Below are 21,454 nucleotides of genomic sequence, written 5' to 3'. Positions count from 1 at the left end.
ATGCCCTTTCCTAGTTTGGTGAGATTTTACTGTCTTCTGGTGCTCATCCCAGGCTTGTGAAGTCCTCCCCATCTCCCCCAGACAGATATGTGTGGCCCCTTAGTTGCCCATCTGCAGTCCCACATCCCCCACCCCAGCTAGGTGAGGAGCATCCCAAAGGACTCTACTGAGTCTTATTGATCTTTGCTGATCTTTGCCTCCCCAATGCCCAGTAATGACCATGCCAAGTGATCACGTGTACCAATCATTGCGACTGAATGGGAAACAGAGTTGATGGATGGACAACATTTAAGCATTTGCCTACAGTTTATTCCCTGCCTCCTTCCAAAAGGGATTTAAGGTAGTTTCCCATGTGAACCTTTTTTTTTTTTTTTTTTTTTTTTTTGCGGTACGCGGGCCTCTCACTGTTGTGGCCTCTCCCGTTGCGGAGCACAGGCTCTGGACGCTCAGGCTCAGTGGCCATGGCTCACGGGCCCAGCCGCTCCGCGGCATGTGGATCCTCCTAGACAGGGGCACGAACCCGCATCCCCTGCATCGGCAGGCGGACTCTCAACCACTGTGCCACCAGGAAGGCCCCCATGTGAACCTTTATATCCATGTTATGAGTAGTTGAAATAAAGCTAAATGAGGCAACATACTACATAAGCCATAAAAATCTCAATACCCCTGAGTTTACTAATCCCACCTCTAAAAATTCTCCCTGGGGGATTAATTCAACAGAAAACCCAAACAAACAATATTCAAAAATGCATGATGGAGCTTCCCTGGTGGCGCAGTGGTTGAGAGTCCGCCTGCCTATGCAGGGGACACGGGTTCGTGCCCCGGTCCGGGAAGATCCCACATGCCGCGGAGCGGCTAGGCCTGTGAGCCATGGCCTCTGAGCCTGCGCGTCCGGAGCCCGTGCCCCGCAACGGGAGAGGCCACAACAGTGAGAGGCCTGCATACCGCAAAAAAAAAAAAAAAAGCATGATGTTTAGATATCATAGAGGGGTTATATTTAATCATAGGAAACATACACACAAAACACCAAATCCAACTGTGAGATTTTATTAAGGAAATAATGGTCCATCAATAGGATGGGATGTTATGTAGTCATTAAAAATAATTATGTATATTATATAACAGCATGTAAAATGTTTATGATGTGCCATTAAGTTAACAAATCAGATCACCCTATGACTGCAACTGTTTTAAATGTTACGTATCCACATCTATATACATGTGGACAGAGAATATAAAGAAATAATCAGGCATAAAAGTGGCTTTATTAAAATTATTATTTAAAAAATATTTTAAATGCCTTCTAATGCTGCTCTCACACTGCTTTACAGGCAGTTTATTTGTTTGAAAGTAAATACCTCAGAAACTGTGCCGGGATCTCTCAGTGATAAATTGGAGTCCCACTCAGTCAAAGGTGCTGCACGATTGGATTTTCCTCCCCAAGTCTACCAAGCCACCTACAAGTCTCATCTTTATTTTGCTAACCACACAGAGATTGTCTCAGTATCCTGAAGGCAGTTTCTCTCTCTCATGCACCATTATAATCCTGACACCTACTGTGTCTGACACTGAGTACTCAAGAAATATTTATTGCTTTCTAAGCTATTCAATAAATGAATGACTCTAGCTCCTAAATAACTCTTGAATTCTTCACCTTTACCTCTTCTGCCTTCTTCAGGTCTTTGTAATTCCTCCCTTGAATTCCAACAAGATTTCTTCAACTGGTCCCACTGTATCCATCTCAGGACCCTCAAGACTCAACTTATTCAAGTTTCTTAACTGTGTCCTATTTCCCTCAACACCAGTCCTTCATGAGCCTATTTTCTCTGACCTTCCTCTCCTTATCTGTCTGGTAATTTCCTATTCACCTATGAAGGCTCAGCTCTAGAACTGCCCCCTGTAAGCAGTCATTCATGACCCATAGTCACAGATCTTATCATACTTTATCACAGTTGCTTCTCAGCTGGGGAGTGATTTTGCTGTACCTCACCCCAGGTATGTTATGCAATGTCTAGAGCTATTTTTAGTATCACAACTGGTGGGGCTGGATGTGTGCTTACTGACATCTAGTGAGGAGAGGCCAGGAATGTTGCTAATCACCATACAATGCACAGCCCTGCCCCTACAGCAAAGAATTCTCTGTCCTGAAATGTTAATAGTGTCAAGGCTGGGAAAACCCCCTCTATGTTAATTGTCTCTTCGCTTTTAACTGTCCTGTTAAATTGTGATCTTCTTGTGATGAGGACTCTGTTTCTTCAGTTTTAGATGTCCAGCCTCTCACAAAGGGTGTGCCTGACAAATAATAATAACTCAATAACTCTTGGTAGAAAAAGGTTGAATGAATTAAGGAATAAGTGAAAAAACTATATTAAAAATATTTTTTAAAGACAAAAATATTTTCACGGATCTCTCTATATCTTTTTATATTATTAAATCATATATATAATGATTTCTATAAGGATCCATCATTTTACTCTATTAAATTCACCTCAATATTTTTTTCCTGCTGGACAATTGGAACTTTGTATTATAAGCTTAAGCAAACGTTCTTTTACAAATTAAAGAACATCTTACTCTGTTTTAAACTTAAACGTCAGTGCTTTATAGAAGATTATTCCTTTGCCCGAAAGAAACACATTGAATTGGGGGAAAATGTGCAAATTAATCATATGCAGAGAGCTCACGTGCGATGTGTTAGTTCCATGGGGTGATTTACATGTTTCAGATTTTAGAGACACAGTGTGTGTTTATACCCTGAATACATTGAAAACAGGTGACAAGCTAAGCATAACCAACTACCCAATTACTTGAACAGCAAAGGATGGGAGGCAGGAATCGCTGATGTCACTGCTCGTATGTCAGTGGCAAGCAGGAGGGATAGAAATGTTAACTAACAAAGCCAGTTGACAGCTCTATGCTACACATAGTCACACAGCTACTTTTCCAGAGGAGAAACCAGAAGTGATTACCCCAGCCCCTTGGGGCTGGTGATTAGGCTTCTGTGGCTACACCATTCATCATCACTAATGTTGACTTTTCCAAGTATCCAGAGTTCACCCCGACTTCCATATTCTTTTATGACAGAGTCACTTCTACTTTCTCTTTGTTTGGGTCCCCTCATATTTCCCCCAAACCTTACAATGCTTCCTTATGTTGTAAAAAGTCGGCTTCCTAGAACACCTCTCTCCCTGCTCTCCTTACTGAAAGATTCCTCCCAGGCATCTCCCTCTACCCCACCCTTGCCTCCTCTCCAGCTACTGGCCTCTTTATTGATTCTTCAAATTAATTTTTTTATTAGTGTTCCAGGCCAACCTTTTCCATCACACCAAGGAGCTTAATATTCATGTTACAAAACCAAGTTGAAAATGAATACTTGATTAAAACCAAGGTAATCCCATCATCCAATTCAGATTTAATACTCCATATACTTTGATGATGGAGAAGTATTGATTTCTCAAGTGGTAAATCAGGGGTAAAACCGTTTTAGAATACACTGTAACTGTTTCTTTACCTGAAAGTGAATCAAATCTGGCTCTCTTCTATAACCCTTTTCTGGTCCGTCTATTTGCAAAACGTCTTGAGTGGGAAGATGTTCTAGAATACACTAAGTTTGAATTCCATGTCTTTAAATTGCTAGCTGTGTGATTACAACAGGGTCAAATCATTTAATCTGTCTGAGCCCCAATCTCCTCACAATTAAACTGAGGTATCATTGCTGCCTGGGATAATAACATCTACTTTATATGATTTTTATCATGTAAAATAAATGAATGCTTATAAGAGGCTCAGGCTTTGGCCAATATTTAGAATTGAGTAAATGTTAGATTTTTTTAAAACAAAACAAGAACAAGCAATAATCTCATTTTTGTAGTGAATTAATCTCAGGGACACATTTTTAGCAACAATTTAGCTGACTATGAGGGAAGGCACATTATTATTGCTTCTCAGGTTCAATTTTGAGGGAAAATCAAGCAGAGATTTGGTTTAAGTTTCATAGAAGGCCCAGCAATGTAATGGACCTTGGATGTTTGAGATAAGAAAAGTTCCAAAGAGCCTATATTAACAGACTCAGCTTGGCAGAGCTAAAGAGGGAACTTCATGTATGCTCAGGGCTGTCTCTCCAAAATCTAGATTTATCTAGCTATCTTTCTTTCCATGGGGAAACTGTGCCAAGTCATATAAGAACTAACCAGCAATCTCAGGGCAGGTATTATCACTCCCCCTTTTTTCCCCAGTTTTATTGAGATATAATTTACATACAGTACTATCTAAGGTGTATAGCATAACAGTTTGACTTTCATACATCAGGAAATTATTACCACAATAAGTTTAGTGAACATTCATCATCTCATATAGATACAAAAGAAAAAGAAAAAGCATTTCCTTTTGATGAGCTCTCTAAGGATTCACTCTCTGAACAACTTTCATATATAACATACAGCAGTGTTAATTATATTAATCACAGTGTACATTGCATCCCTAGGACTTATTTATCTTATAACTGGAAGTCTGAGCCTTTTGACCCCCTTCGTCCAACTTCCCCTCCCCCCACCCCCCACTTCTGGCAACCACATATCTGATCTCTTTTTCCATGAGTCTATTTTTTTCTTGTTTTTGAAGTATAATTGACCTACAATACCATCTTAGTTCCTGGTGCACAACATAGTGATTTGATATTTCTATATATTTCAAAATGGTAAGTCTAGTTGTGATCTGTCACCATACCAAGATATTACATTACTATTGACTATACTCCCCAAATCATACAAAAACTAACCATCAAACTCAGGCAAGCATCATCGGCCCCTTCTGCCAGCTTCCTCTGGAATACAGTTCTGTTATCTCCCCAAAGCTCAGAGCTCAACTGCTAAGTCAGGTCCGGCCCTCAGTTGTCCATATTCTCCTTTCTTTAGTCTTCAACTCCCTGTTTCCAGCAGCGGTGCCTCAGCAAGGCAGGCCACAGCACTGCCACATCTGATTCCTCACCCTAACTCACCTTTTTCAGTTTCACCACGCCCTCCTGTGTTTCATAGTCCGTTGTGATTTCAAACAATTCCATCCCATCTCCATCAACAATATTGTATGTGACTAAGCCATTTTCTCCAATGTCTGGGTCTTTAGCCTTCACTCTTCCCACTTCCTCCCCGGGGACAGCTGCTTCTGACACAGACATCTGGTATACGCCTAGAAGAAGAAGACATCTATTTTTATTTTCCCTTTTATTTGGCAGCTGTAAGACTTTAGATTTCATTGAATCTCAATAAATTTCTCAAAGGGTTTGACATTGAACTTTCTATTGACTGAAAACATGAAAGAAGTGAATGGATGGGAGGAAGATCCCACATGGCTTGCTTGTCAAAGAAATGGTTTCTGCAAAGGATGATGAAACAATATCAGGGTCCAGGGTGGTAGGGTGGGGTCACCCATCACATGTGAGAAAGGAAAACAATGCCCAGTTACATTTCCCATCAGGAACTGATGGAGGGCCATGTATATCTTCACACATTCAAAAAAATCAAAACTTCTTTTTATGTCTTTGGAATAGTCTGTAAGTTAATTCTAAGCCTCATATGGCACTGCCAGGTGCCCAGAAAAACAACACCCTTCCCTGTTTATAAGCCTTCCATAGCTCCATATTTATTTTAAAATCAAATGCAAGTTGTATCCTTCATGGTCATGATCCTTCCAGCTGTATATCTGACTTTCTTCTTACTTTACCTCCTTCACCATTTGATTAACTGATACCTTATATGGAAAAGCTTCTCACAGTGTGACATTTCCATTTGGATTTGTTTAATATGTATCAGGAACCTAATACATGCTAGGCACTGTCCTAGCCTTTGGTGACTCAGTAGTAAATGAAAGAGTCAAGATTCTTTCCTCATTCTAAAGAGAAAAAACCCCAAAGGTATACATACACTGATATCATTGCTAAGAAGGAGAAAAATAAAGTGCAGTGAGGGACAGAGGATAATGAAAGAGTGTAAGTGTGACTGTGTATAAATGTATGTTGTGAGTGTGTTTGTTCATGTGAGTGTGTGTGAATGTCCCCTGAAAGGACTGGGCCAGACAAATCATGTGAATACCTGGGGATAAAAATTATAAACAAAGCAAACAGCAAACTGCAAAAACCCTGATGTGGGAACACAGTGAATACATACAGAACAGCAAGACCACAAGTGTGACTGCAGCCTTCTGGTAGGAGGTAAGGGTATATAGGGAGGCTGGGGCCCAACTGTGCACAAAGGGCATTGCAGGAGATGGAAAAGACTTCAGGTTTTCTTTAAACTTGGTGGGAAGGTTTTCAGTAGATGAGATTTGAGATAATCTTATTTGCATTATCACAATTCAAAAATATTCTCTGCAAAACAACGTAGAGAAGCAAGGGTTGGAAACCTGGCCTCTACCACTTTCAAGCCAAATGGTCTTGGGCAAGTTACTTAAGCTCTTTAAGCTTTCGTTTCCCCTTATGTGGATTTTATCAGTTCTAATACTCTGTCTACATTTATCTGTTGGGTTGGCCAGAAAGTTTGTTTGGGTTTTTCCATAACATCTTTTAGAAAAACCTGAATGAACTTTTTGGCCAGCCCAATATATTGTTTGGCTGTGAATACTTTCAGTTCAGACCCATATTTAACTTAAACACACCATGCCCTCCATGATAAAGGACAAGTAGGAGGTGGGAGTCTCTGCAGATAATTACCAATTTACATGAAGGTTTAGAAAAACCTACTCCCCAGTTGATTTTCTCTAAGTCTTCGTCAAGTTCATAGCTGTAAAACTGGTATCTTCACAGTAGTGATGTAACTTTACTCTATGACTGTATGTGAACAAGGGCGTTAATCACTACCTGCTAATAGTCCTGCATGGCCTTTTCCATCCAGCATACCTGCCAGTTTTAGAGTGGATAATGGAGCATGCAGTTTCTTAGAGTGCTCTATGAGGCTTAAGCTTATTGGGGATGCTGAAACTTGTGGCTGACCAGGCAAGGCAGTCTTCATCTCTTTGGTGACTTTATGAGAACTGGCTGTTGCCTTGTAATCCTCTATCTCAATGTCTCCCTTGCACAGATTGTTGTCTTTGGATTCCTTTGAGTGACCATGCATGGTGCCTTCCTGGGGCCATACTTGGTGGCCTTCCCGGGGCCATACTTGGTGGCCTTCCCTGTTCTCTCATTTATAAAAAGTGCCATCTCTCTGGCAATAAACTCACCGTCTCTACCAGCTACTCTCCTCATTAATGAAGAAGACACTTTCATGGTGAACTCCCCGTGAACTAGCAGCGGCACATCACTACGATCACACTGTACTTATAATGTATACATAACCAGATTTGTGTACAAAATCTGGCTTTGCCATATCCTTCAGGCAAGTTACTGCACCCTTCATGGAACTCAGTTTTATCTGTAAAATGGAGGCTCTCGTAGAGATCTGTAATAGTAGTAACTATTCATTAAAGGATGGTAGTTGTTGTAATTATGATTATTAATAATGACCTTTCAAATCATTTTTTCTTTTATTTCCTGCTGCAAGCCTATCAATTTTGTAGAAGGACCATAATCTCCTAGATAATATTGATAATAATGGCTAACATTTGTTGACAACTTATGCCAGATAACATTGTAAGATTTTACACTAGCTCATTTAGTTCTAACAACATCCTATTAATTGAGCCCTGTGGAAGATTGTATTTTGCAAAAATAGTCCAAACAGTATCTCCAAGCCCACATGCTTTTCTTTCAACGCGACTTTAACAGTCCTTCCCTTGAAAGGTAGGGTCTACAAGAACTCCACTTACATTTGGGCACTCTTATGACTACAGTAGAAATGATGCTATGTGATTTCTGAAGCTAGGTCACAATAGGCAATACAGTTTCTGCTTGGTGTCCCTGGGGCTCTCCTCACTTTTAGAACCTATCCAAGCCACTCCTGTGAGGCTGATATGAAGGGGAACCAACAGCCAACATTAACTTGCCAGCCATGTGACTGAGCCATCTTGGAAGTAGATCTTCCAGCCCCAGACTGTGCCAGTTGATGCTATGGAAACAGAAACAAGCTGCCTCCTTCAGGTTTTGCCCAAATTGCAAACTCATGACAAAAATAAACGATTATAATTGTTTTAAGCCACAAGATTTGGGGCAGTTTGTTAGGTAGCAATAGATAACTGATCCAGGTACTATTACATATCCAGGTTAGAAATGAGAACACTGAGACAAAGAAAGGTTAATTAATTACTACATCACATCATGAGCACCTAGCAAAATTGATTTTCTGTTCCCAGGGTTGTAGAACATTTTATGTCTCCACTTTCTCCCACTATCTCTCCTCCACTTAAGTTTTTTGTTGTCATTGCTCCACTTAAGTTCTTTGTTGTCCTCCACTTAAGTTTTTTGTTGTCTTGTTTTTTGCAAGAATGATATAAAGAGCCTCCATTTTTCTAGATTTCTTCTGGAAAGTTGAGTACAGCAGGAATGGGTCAGAGAAGAGTTGGCTGTGGCACCATTGGAAAGTGAAAGCCAAGCCCACCTACTTACTCTGTGGAAACTTTGGTGGGTTGTCATTGACATCAGTCAGTGTGATCGTCACTTTGGTTGTCCCTGAGAGTCCACCCATGTGTCCACCCATGTCCTTGGCCTGGATCACCACGTGGTACTCCTCCTTAGCTTCCCTGTCCATGTTGGGAAGGGCTGTTCTGATGATACCTGGACAGGTGAGCAGGGAACATCACAGATATTCATTGATAACATTATAACAAAAAAGATCTAGGCACAGGGGAAGCAAAGATGAATAGAACAGCACCTTCCCCCACAGAAGAGTCACTCCAACATGTCAATTATCATCAAAAGTAGCCATACCTGGAGCATCATATAGATATATTTTCTAGCAAATTGTCATAATTATTAATATAACATTAAAAGTGTATGTTTTATATGTTGTACTGTAAATGCAAGTAATAACCTCATCCTTCTCAGGTGTGACACTTAAAGATCCTAAAGACTGATATATTTGAGGACGCACTGCATGAACATCAGTAACATAAACCCATGCTTTTGGACTGCCAGCAGAATCTTTTGACTATCTATGCCTGCATGCAATTCTTAGAAACATTTCTATGGTCCATATTAAGTTAAAAGTAGAAGGTGATATATTAAAATGTTAAAATTAATTTCTTTAAGTGTATACCAAATGGGTTAAAAATATATACAATGCTTATACAAACACTTACTGTCTACTATCTGCTATCAGTGGAAACAATGATATGTTAATAATTGGATTCTACATCATCTCTGGATATTAGCACATTATTGGTGTGGAAACCATGCTCACTTAAATCTTTTGGGAACATAGTCAAGCTTTTCCTGTCTGTAGATACGGTAACATTTATACTGGAAATACAAGAGAGTGCTGTGGAAGCTTTAAGCCCTTATCCTTTTCTGACCCGGACGTTTGTATGTTTCTCAGCAACATCCTTGAACTCACTGAGCCCTGTTTTTCTTGTCTGTTAAATAATTTGGTAGGTTCAAATTGGTGGTTCTTAACTATGAGTCCCTGAGACACGAAAGTTACAACTGGAGTCCTTCCAGCGATTTTAACATCTCAAAAATCCATATGAAGTCCCACATTTATCCTTGGTTAATCTGAAAATTAATTGGCAAAATTAATTGGTAAATGCCTTTGATGAAATCATAGCAAGTAGCCCCATAAATTGTGATCTGAAGCAAAGAGGCTACAAATAAATGACTACATAGGTACGTGGAAATTATATTCAATAAGTGGGCAAAGTATCTGATTGGCAGGCTATGTACGTACATATAAACATATATATTTGATAAATTTTAACTATAATAGTAAAAGCGGATTGTTTGTAAACATCTTTCAAACACATGGGGGTATATTGTGGAAAAAAGAAATGAGTTTGGGGTATAATATTGTGGACTAGCAGTTTCACAGGACTTTAGTGTTTATTCTTTTTTTTTCTTTTGCGGTACGCGGGCCTCTCACTGTTGTGGCCTCTCCGGTTGCGGAGCACAGGCTCTGGACGCGCAGGCTCAGCGGCCATGGCTCACAGGCCTAGCCGCTCTGCGGCATGTGGGATCTTCCCAAACCGGGGCACGAACCCGTGACCCCTGCATCGGCAGGCGGACTCTCAACCACTGCGCCACCACAGAAGCCCAGTGTTATTCTAATAAAAGGATCCTAGAATCAAATTTGGTACAAATGGAGTGAAACATTTTGGCGTGGGTTTTGGTTGTTTGTATTTGTTCACTCTTTCCGTTTGCTATTTGTTTCCTGTACGGAATTTGCAGAGCCTCCTTCTTGGATGCTAACGCCCGCTGGGAATCTAAGCACAGTGGAGGAGGTTGGGGATATGCCTCCTCCCAGACACATGTTAGCATCAGTTCCCACCCCCACCATCCCCAGCCCTGGCTTTGAGAGCTGCCAGTTTTCATACCAGTCTTCAAGTCCTGTGGTCTCTTAATTTGGATCCACAGTTGAATTTATGATAAAACATATTTTAGGATAAATTCTTAAGTTTAAGTTGAATTTTAAGATATGATTTTAAGAGAAAAGTTGCATCTAAGATTATATTTATTACTGTGACATGGTGCAATACAGGCAGTATCTAATCCTCACAATAGTCTTGTTAGGTGGCCCTTTGTATATTTTAGAAACCTAAGACTCAAATAGGTTTTAGTGAGCAGGCCTGGACTCCTTATTCACAATGTGTCACAAATCACAACTCCATTCCACGGTACCTGTCTGTGCTTCTACTGAAAAGTAGGGTTGTCCTTCCAGGATACTGTACACTAACTTGGCACTGTTTCCATAGGTGGGGTCATCTGCGTCTGAAGCTGTCACCTGGATTACTGACGTTCCTTAAAAGTGAAATACAGTCATTAGCAACAGTCCCTCAGCTTTTCAAATTATATTCTAGTTTGCAAAGTTTCATCTTAAGATTAAAAAGTGAGGAGAGCCCCAAAATTATTCAACATGCTTTCATTTTCCGGGGTTGAGATGCAAAAATAACCTCCTTCCCTCCCTCTCTCCCTTCCTTTCTGTTTAATTCCCATAGCTTAAAAATGAACCTTCTATATTCACAGTGCATCCTGCTATACTTAGTAGTTAAAATAATAATATGAACATTATTGCAAAAACATTCTAAGACCCATGCAACTGGAATGTTCAGTATATCAAATAATTAAATAAAAATCTTCCCAAATAGTATAATAAAGGATAATTAATGATGAATTGCTTTTCATGAAAGGACAGAGTGCAGTCCTCCATCTGTAGCAGAGCAATAAATACATCATTTTATTGTTGCTTTGCATGTAATAAAATGGCTGCTAATACTACATTTTAATTAATTGATGGCTATAAATATTGTACAGAATGTTGTTCCCTACTGGCATGAAAATTGCATCTTCCCATCTCTAACAGGTCTGGTAGTCATATAATAGAAACCAGTAGACATCTGGTGAGATCTAAGGCAAGCATTTATGGGTCACAATGGAAGGAAACCAGAGAATTGAAGGAAGATGGGATTCTGTTTTTCCTAGAAAAAAACCTCTGTTCCCTAATGGTCACAAGTATCTGAGGGCATGAAATGCTGGGCTTCAGAATGGGGCAGGGGAGATGCTCAAGGGAGAGAGCTGGTTATTATAGAATTCCTCTGTGCCAGGCATTGTTTGGGGCATGTTCCATGTATTCTGCCCCTCTGCTGGGTGTTTTTACATTCACTGTGCTTGTGAGGTACTTAGTATGACAGGTAGGAAGTTTTGCAACCTATTTTTCAGAGTGGGTTATTGCCAGAGTCAGGAGTCTAACCTCTACCCAGCAAACAACCAAACACAAGTTCTTTCTGAGACAGTTTCAGCAGAGGGGCCAGGTTCTATGTGAAAGGCAAGGGAGTCCATTTACATAGCCTCTGATGACCCTTTAATTTACAAGGCTGTCAGTGATTTTCACGTGGCATAAAAATAAATCTCACTTTTTTTTTCTGTAATTCATTATTTCGTACAAATAACTTTTTTCTGAGCTATTCCGACATAACTAGGCACTATTCTAAGTAGTGGAGATTTATAAGGGAGTTAATAAGCTCTATTCTCTACCTTCATGGTAGAGCTAGGGAAAGTATTATTTTTTATGCTTAATTTGCTTCGAGGAATCCACTAAGTTCATTACAACTCTTTGTATTTTACATCTATGTTGTTTAACTCTCATTAGAGTTTACATTATCCTCATTGTATAGATGACAAAACAAAAACTGAGAAAGATGTAAGATGTTGTCTGGGTTGACCTGGCTGGTCAGAGGCACAGCCATGATTCCAACCCAGTACTGTCTGGCAGCAGACTCTACTCTCATAGGCCACGATGCAAAGTCTGATGTTACTCCTTAAGCACCAAGCTGCCCCAAGAGGTGGGATCAATGAAAATTCCCCTAGAGCATCATGTTTGATGGCTGGCCTTTGTCCCCTGGCTCAGCTGCTGACACTGCTGTCCTCTATTTACTGATTTATTTGATGTCTGCTATTTCTCATTAAAGTCCCCAAGTGAATACTGAGAAACTAAAGAATTGGGCAGGGCAAAGGGAAGAGAAGAAGGCAGAAAAGGCTCAGCTGGGTTTTCGTAAAGTAGGAGAAGGGTTTGACTTTAGCTGGAGGAGAAGGGGACATTTTTTTTTAGCATCAAAAGTTCTATATGCAGAATGGAAGGAGCTTAGAGTTGTAGAGTTACTTCTGTATCTAACACTCTTGAGCAAACTGATTCCCAATCTTGATGCTTAGTTTTCTCATCTGTAAAATGACCCTGATGATCCTTACGTTCATGGGAACTTTATTATTTTTTTAATTAATTAATTTATTTTTGGTTGCATTGGGTCTTCGTTGCTGCGCGCGGGCTTTCTCTAGTTGCGGCGAGTGGGGACTACTCTTCATTGTGGTGTGCAGGCTTCTCATTGCGGTGGCTTCTCTTGTTGTGGAGCACGGGCTTTAGGCACACGGGCTTCAGTAGCTGTGGCACATGAGCTCAGTAGTTGTGGCTCACGGGCTCTAGAGCACAGGCTCAGTAGTTGTGGTGCACGGGCTTAGTTGCTCCGCAGTATGTGGGATCTTCCCTGACCAGGGCTCAAACCTGTGTCCCCTGCATGGGCAGGCAGATTCTCAACCACTGAGCCACCAGGGAAGTCCTCATGGGAACTTTAAATCTCTGATTCGCATAAGCATACTCACTCCCTGATTAATACAGCTCTGATCACTGTCTGAAAAACAAATCCTTCTTAAATATGAGGCATGCTTCTCAAAAGACCACAACTGCATGCATTCTATAAAGCCAAACAAAGGTTATTGCCAGGAGAAGGTAGCTAGTTGAATAAATCTTTCACAGAATTGTCCTCTAACAATGTGATGTGTCTTTATGCAAGATAAAAGACATAGCTGCTTCTGAATTATTCTAACAGATGATGACATAGTGTCATGGTTAGATATATATTCTGGATTGACTTAATAGCTCAGATGACCTTGAATAAATTCATTAACCTGTTTCTAGCTTGGGTTTCCCATCTGCAAAATATGTCAAATAGGACCTACCTCATTGCAAAGATGAGTCACTGCAAAGATTAAATGCAATACTGCATGTAAATCATTAATTAGCATGGTGCCTACATGGTACAAATACTGCTATTACTTATTGAACACCAGCATGCACTAGTGACCAGATGTATATTATTTCTAATCCTGCATGACTAGTAACTTTTATCCCCATTTTACAGAGGAGAAACTCAGGCTAAGAGAACAGATGCAACTGATTCCCAGTCACAAGGTTAATAAGCACCAGGGCCAGGATGACATGGATTTGATTACATTTTTCCTACTCTTCCACACCTCCTCATATTTTGTAAGCTTAGAGTTTAAAACCTCAGGGCAATTAAAATATTTGAAACTTCAGCTACATATATGAAATTTTTTTGTTTGTTATTCTGCCATAGAAGATACAGCATAAATTCTACTTCCTGATTTGGGAGAATAGGCACCAGCCTGCCCACCCACAGAGACACCAGGCCTGCAGGTGGAGTGGGTCTGCCCTCCCCTGCCCTTACGTACCCACATTGGACCTCTCGGGCACATTGGCATGATAGGTCTCGTGTAAGAACTCGGGAGGGTTGTCATTAATGTCCTGGACCTTGACGATGAATTCTGATGGCGGTTCCAGGGGCCGGTTGGTGTCCCTGTCCACCGCCTGAGCCATCAGCGTGTACTGGGCTCTCTCCTCTCGGTCCAATGTCTTGGTAGCATGAATGTTCCCTGATTTGTCATCAATCACAAAAATGGTTCCGGCTCCTTCACCTGAGAGAATGTATTTAATGTTCCCATCACCAGAGTCAATATCGGAATGAAGCTAGGAAAAGAGAAATCGAGATTTGTAATTCCATGACGGATGCACTGGGGAGGTAGAGACACACTTACATGCTGTTGAGACAATACACTGTTTACACACACACACACACACACACACACTGAGAGGGAGATGTTCTCACCCCATTTTACAAATGAAGAAATGTAATCTTAGAGAAGATAATTGTCTTGGCCAAGGTCACACAGCTGGGGAGCAGTGAAGCCAGGATCCAAACATGTTTAGATTTTAAAATTCATGTTCTCCCTCCCCCTCTCCCATTACATATGCACATATACAAAATATATATAATATACATTAGTTCAGTTATTTTGAAAGAAATATGCACATACTATAGAAAATAAAAAAACACACATGTGTGCAATAAGTAAATCTTATAAGTTCTGATTCCCATTCCTTCTTTTTCCCTGCTCCGAGACAGCTCTTATGACCAGTTTCTTGTGAATCCTCTAAGACATATTCTATGCATATGCAAGAATATCTATACAGATACACATGCTTTGGTTTATTTTTACACAATAAAGTGCATAGTGCACATACCACTCTTCACCTCTGCTTTCCTACCACAATAAATTCAGAGGACCCTTCCACACTGGTTCATATAAATTGAGCTCATCAATTGTATGGATGTTATTATAATTTCAGTCCTCTTCCAAAGGACACTAAGATTCCAAAGGACACCAGGCTTTTGTTACCTCAAACAAGCCATTGGTCAGACTTTCTGAAAGACCTGCTGTGTGGCACGGGACGTATGAGGAGCTGAGGATGGAACCTGCCTGAACAAGCCCCCATTCCCATCGTAAGCGTGGGGTGAGTGGGGTGGGTTGATATATATGCAGCTCTTACGACTATAGAAAGACTATATATCCTTGGGATTTTCCCCCTCTGTTGACAAAGCCCAGAGAAATGATGGAACTTGCCTAAATCCACAGTTGGCAGGGCCAGAAAGTCATCCAGGTCTCCTAACTACCCACCTGTGCCTTCTGCCTTGACTCTGCTCTGTGTGTTGTAACATGGAACTCCCCCACAAAGACCATGTCCAATTTTCCTGTAGCAATAAACTCTTCATTGTACCTTGTTACCCAACCTCAATTTCTGCAGCTATCATCTTGATGAGTTCCTCTGCCCTCATTTTACCCTTTGTGGGAAAAGATAAGTATTACTTTCACCATTCTCATAGGCTTCAAGAGTAACCAAGTGGATAAAAAGCCCTTGGTTCTACCTACTACGTAAGAAAATCTAGTATAAACTAAAAAGCTTTATTCAAATGACATTGAAATATAATAATGCTTACTACTTGTAATTATTATCTTATTATTTATTATCATTCCATTTTAATATTATTAATGTGATTTTAATTATTATTATTATGAAACCAAGACTTAGAAAGCTTGTCCAGAATCACAAGGCAGGATTGAACACATTGCTTTAAAAATTTTTTTGTATTGTTTCAGTTTCCCCCAAAATATCTAACTGATTTACAGTGCCTCAGTGAAACACCAAATATTTCAGCTCAGGGGGATACCTGTAGGTACAAATTACGTGTTGACTTTAGTCTCTAGTGCTTCTCAGGAAAAGAAAAAGAGCATACTTTCCTTCAGAACTTGTTATTCATAACAAGCTATGTGCTGTCATGAAATTATGACTACACAATTCTTATGAATAAGGCAGTTTGCGAGTAATATACAAAGCTATTTGAATATATGAAGCTACAGAGGATGACCCAAATTGCCCCAGTCTTCATACAAGTTTCCACAGTGAGGGCAGGATGCCTGCCCCCATTCCTCTGGCTCCCCACCTAACACCCAATAATAGTTTATGTTCATTTGTTTTTCCTGCCTCAGACCTGGCAAAAGTCAGGGGCTCAGCCATCTGAATGTGCAACAAGGAAATCAATGCAACACTTACTTTAATGGGAGTATTTAGACAAGGAATGTTTCTAGGGACCCTCATATATTACATATTAATTCGGCAAGACTCTTGGGAATTAAACGAATTTCATGATCAACCAAATAACTGAAAAACATTTAAATATACTGCTCATTATTTTTATCTTGTTTTCAGAGGTCAAAGTTGGATATAAATTCCTTTTTTCCCCTCTCCAACAAAGATGATCCATACAACCAACAATGATATTTATTAGTTTCCACACAAAAAGCAGTTTGGCAAACCATTCAGTGCTATCAAGGGATCAGTTGCTGAGGTGGACACAGCCAATTCCTAACTCCCAAGACTGATGGCATCCCCTCTGCAGAGCACAGCCTGATGCAGACTGTGCTTCCTGCAGGAAATCTAAAAGTCCATGGTTTGCCAAATTCCACTTTTTGAGAGCATCTTGTATCACTCAACCTTGAATGTCATCAAATCAAAGGTTTTTAGGGAACAAGTCATCTAGTCTAATCGTCCTATTCATGGGGGAACTACAGATCAGCATTGTCTCAAAAGGAAGTTCCATAGGATCCAACCACTTTATTTCTTTTTACCCCCATCCAATCCGACATCAGGCTCATTTTCGTGTGTCTAGATTTTCCATCCTCTTCCATCTGCTGCCTTTTAGGAGGCATGACATCTGCTTGCTCCACAGAGATGCTGAAATGGCCCTCTAGGTCCTGTCTCTTCTGCACTCCCCACCCTAATACACACCCTGCTCCCCACTGAGAAAGTCCCTGTGGCAGATGTTCTATTTTCTCAGAAAAGTTCATGCACAGCTCTCCACGTTGTTCCAGCCACACAGCTCCTGCTGTGGCTCAAGTCTCTTCTTCCTCTCTGGGCATACAGCCCATCTCCTTGATGGAGGGAATTCTATGTGCCAATTATTTCCCTGTGCTCCATTTCTCAAGGATACTTCTACTTTGGGTGTAATCTTTCCATTTGGGATATAAATGATGAAATTGCTCGAGTACATCTCTTCAAAAAGGCACTTTTCCAACCCTTAACAATATTATTGAGATGCTAATATGAACGTCCTCCAAAGATGCCAATTCCATAAACATGGAATGCTATTCTCAAGTTAAGCAGCAACTAAGATAACTTCATTGGAATCTATGAGGCTCAGAAATGAGCACCCCACAAATCTCCTCTTGTCCCTTTCCCCCTTGGCAGGATAACTTTTACTCATCCTTCAGGTCACAAGTTATTACCACTGTCTCCATGAAACTTCCCTTCATCCCTCCCAAACTTTACCATGTAAATTGAGTTGCTAGTGAATTTCTTCATTATTCTACTCCTTGTTTTAGTTTTTTAATTGCTTAGGTAAGTGTCTCTTTTCCACTAGTCCCTGAACTCTTGGAGACCAAGGACTATTTTACCCTAGTTTACCATTTGCCTCGCTCTGTACCTTCCCATAGCAGGCTTTATGTTCTTATGTGTGTCAACACCTATCTCCTCGCAGTTAAGGTCACTGTTCTCTAAAAGATGGCCGTATGTTTTACCATAATTGATATAGCAGACAGTCAGTTTTTCAAACATATTTTGTTTGTTTGTTTTTGTTTTTTAATTTTGGCTGTGCTGTGCGGCTTGCAGGATCTCAGTTCCCCGACCAGGGATTGAACCCGGGCCTCCTCAGTGCAAGTGCCAAATCCTAACCACTAGACCACCAGGGAACTCCCTCAAACATATTTTGAACTCTCTACCCTTGCACTTTTTGGAGGGGGTACACAGAGAATGCAGGATTTCTCAGTAGTACTAAGACTCTCAAGCTTTCTGAAATGGGTTTTGCCATCCCTAAGCCAAAGTGGATAAAATTCCACCCATTCTTATGACACATCCATTCATCTTGTCAAATATTCACAGAGGCATCCCCAAAGCTGGACTTTGGTACAGGACCTGGGGATACAAAAATGATGCTGTTCCGGATGGAAAGTAGCTTAGGGTCCAGTGAGGGAGATAGATGAATACGTAGACATGTGTACTACAGAAAGGAAAGCTATGATGAAAGGAGTCCAGAGCATCATAAGAACACAAACAATGCCATCCACGTTTGGGTTTGGATGTGGTAGGGGAAATGCCCCCAGTTGGAGAATGGTTAAATACATAATCATCATTTCTATTCAGTAGACTACTGTGTAACCATTAAAAAACAGAGTTTTGAGGGCATAACATCAAGTGGAAAACTGAAGTGTTCTTAACATGGATAAGTCTATGAACTAAAAAAAAAAAATGGCTAGAAGGATGTATGAACAATGATTTTGCGGTTTTTACTGATGGCCAGACCATTATTATTTTCCCTCCTATATTTTTGTTTTGACCATACCCTAGTACAGTGATGGTGGAGAGTGAGACATAAATGTGGAGTGACAGCAGCCTTACCCTGCCCACGAGCACGGGGTCAGGCCCGGTGTACTCCTCTATCACGAAGAACTGGTTCCAGACCCAGCCTCTCTTGGAGCGCTGCAGCACCTGGCCCTCCTTGCCCTTCTCGTGGTGCCCGTGGAATGAGGGTCGCAGGTGGCTCCTACGCTCCGTGGCGAAGGCCTGGCTATGGCACAGCATGCCCAGGCACACCAGGGCGGCTTGTAAACAGTAGTTCTCCTTCATTTTTGGTTACGTGGTAGGCACAGGAGAATGCGGCTGTCACCCCTTCCAGCGACTGTGCTGCGGCCTGGCCACTGGTGGCCTCCCACGCGTCACGCCGAGCTCTCTCGGACTGGAATGTTTCTCCTCGCTGAGCACATCACGTCAGGGCTGCCCACTTCCCCGGTCGGCCTCTGCAGGCAGAAAGAGAGGTCAGACTCGTCGCAGGCTCCATCCCCACTTCATTTCAATTCCATTCTGTAAACACTGACCCACTTTGGACCCTGTTAGGGCTTTGCTCTGGATACTGAGGATGCAGAAGCCAGTGAGAAATCGTCCCTGCTCTCTGGCTGTTTACCACGCGGTGCGTAAGATAAACACATACACGAAGAAACCCCTCAGGGTCTATATGAGGATAAAACGTGTGCGCTGTGGAATCCAGCTGCCCAGGTCTGAGTGTCACTTTTACCATTTACTAGCTCTGGGTCTGGGGTAAGCCGACACTGAGCTCAGCTTGCTCATTTATGAAATGGGCTTGCGAATCGAACTCACTGCAAGATCTACACAGGGATACATGAGTAATACCCCTAAATCTCTTAGCACAAGGCCTGCTATACAGTAAATGCTTCATATTTATCTGTTATTATTATGATCATAACTGCTTGGGTATGTTTTTGTAATAGGGAAACTTAGGGCATTATGGGCAGCCAGGGGAGGAACACATAATTGATGGGGGTTGAGGATGGAGATGGCAGAGAGTGGGGACTGTTAAGGAGGACTTCCTGGAGGATGGGACGGATGGGCACAGCCATCAGACGAGTTACCGTGATAAGAAGGGAATGGATGGGACGTGCAGGTAGAAGGAACAGCGTGCCCCAAAGCCCAGAGCTGGTCACAAGCACAGCACATCCCAAGACTGTTCGGCTTACTGGATGGTATAAGAAAGGAGGAAGCCAGCAACGAATCCTTCTAGATGTGGGAGGTCGGGGCAGACCCTAAGATGGTCACTGATGGCCACTAAAACATTTGTCAGTGAAATAATGGGTCAAATTCTCATTGTTGGATCAATATAGTGTCAATTCAGTAAGCAAGATTTGCTCTTGTCCGGTCCAGTGTCCACCCAAGAACCTGAAGATCCTACCTTAACCTGACAGTCTTTCCAAGGATACTTTATAAGCTCTCTCCAACAAGGAAAAGCAAAATAAAACAGCATCCCCACCAGCTGGTCCAAAGGTCTTGTTCCTGGCACCAAGCCATGACTCAGCTACTCATCGATAGTAAAGATGAACTGCTAATGCCTTTCCATGCCTCTTGTGGTTTCTCACCTACAGTCACTCCAATCTTCTCTCTAGCACTCTGGTTCATATATATATATATATATATATATATATATATATATATATATATCTCACATCTTCTTTATTTATTCCTCTGTTGATGGACATTTAGGTTGCTTCCATGTATTGGCTGTTGTAAATAGTGCTGCAGTGAACATTGGGGTGCGTGTATCTTTTCGAATTATGGTTTTCTCGGGATATATGCCCAGTAGTGGGATTGTAGGATCATATGGTAACTCTATTTTTAGTTTTTTAAGGAATTTCCATACTGTTCTCCATAGTGGCTGTACCAGTGAAATTGGTGAGATTCTTGAGTGTTGTAGGAATAAAAACCATCACCTAATTCTTTGCTATATGATTTGGATGAAGTGGTTAGATGGGAGAGGGGGAATAGGAAAGAGAGAGAATGCATCTTGGCAGAGTGGAATGTACCTAGATTTGGAGGTCAGGTAAACGTGAATTGGAACACCACTTCTGTATATTTCAATCAGGGTGGCCTTCGACATGTCAGTCAGGCACTCTTAGCCCCCTCAGTCTCATCTGAACAATAGGGATGACAAGAATTGGTACACACATGCAGGGCTGAAGACAGAGAGGGAACTGGGCACACACTGGATCTCTTCCTCTCTTTCTAGAGCACCACAGTCCAAGCATGCAGCCCTCACTCAGCAGAAGGAAGCACTCTTGCCTTGCAGGTGGAGATGCCCAGAAGACAGGGGTGAGGTGCTTTCTCTAAGAGAGGAATTGAGGAATAAGAGTTACATGGAGGTACCACAGCCATCTGGCCTTAGAGGTCTCAAAAATAAGGGAACTGGTGGCATTCTAATTTGCTGGTGCAGAACCCCTTTTCTTCTGAGGCTCTTTGATTTCATCAACCCAAGCCTTTCTGCTCCTTTGTAATATGGCAAAATGTTATCTGGGGAGGCCACAGATGTGCATTCATTTTAGGTGTCCATCACGGTCCTCAAGACCATTTTATGATGTGTTATGCAAGTCTCTTTTCAGGGAATAGGGAGTTTAGTGTTTGTTGTAGACAGACTCTGGGATATGTAAAAGGCTGTGTGCAAGAGAGAGAAAGATTCAAAAGGCAGTGTCATCACTTAACAGCTTCACCCTGAGACTCAGGCATATCAATACTACATCAAATGCTGTTTCTTACAAGGCAAACTGACTGCATGGAGAGAGCACAGGGAGGGA

General features: G+C 41.3%; 1 protein-coding gene across 1 annotated transcript in view; it reads right to left on the bottom strand.

Moving 5' to 3' along the window:
- The window catches only part of CDH11 (cadherin 11), a gene marked incomplete at both ends in the record, with an annotated part of 46,554 nt that extends 27,610 nt beyond the window's left edge, over window positions 1–18,944 (bottom strand). Inside the window, 5 exons of the mRNA XM_079724397.1 lie at window positions 4,997–5,184; window positions 8,534–8,701; window positions 10,757–10,876; window positions 14,099–14,393; window positions 18,717–18,944. Coding sequence (XP_079580523.1) covers window positions 4,997–5,184; window positions 8,534–8,701; window positions 10,757–10,876; window positions 14,099–14,393; window positions 18,717–18,944 — 999 coding nt within the window. The remainder of the gene's footprint in view (window positions 1–4,996; window positions 5,185–8,533; window positions 8,702–10,756; window positions 10,877–14,098; window positions 14,394–18,716) is intronic.
- Window positions 18,945–21,454: the final 2,510 nt, after the last annotated feature.

Source organism: Hyperoodon ampullatus (genome assembly GCF_949752795.1).
Source record: "Hyperoodon ampullatus genome assembly, chromosome: 18".
NCBI lineage: Eukaryota > Metazoa > Chordata > Mammalia > Artiodactyla > Ziphiidae > Hyperoodon > Hyperoodon ampullatus.
Note: the sequence above shows the minus strand (reverse complement) of the source record. Positions and strands in the feature narration are given on the sequence as shown.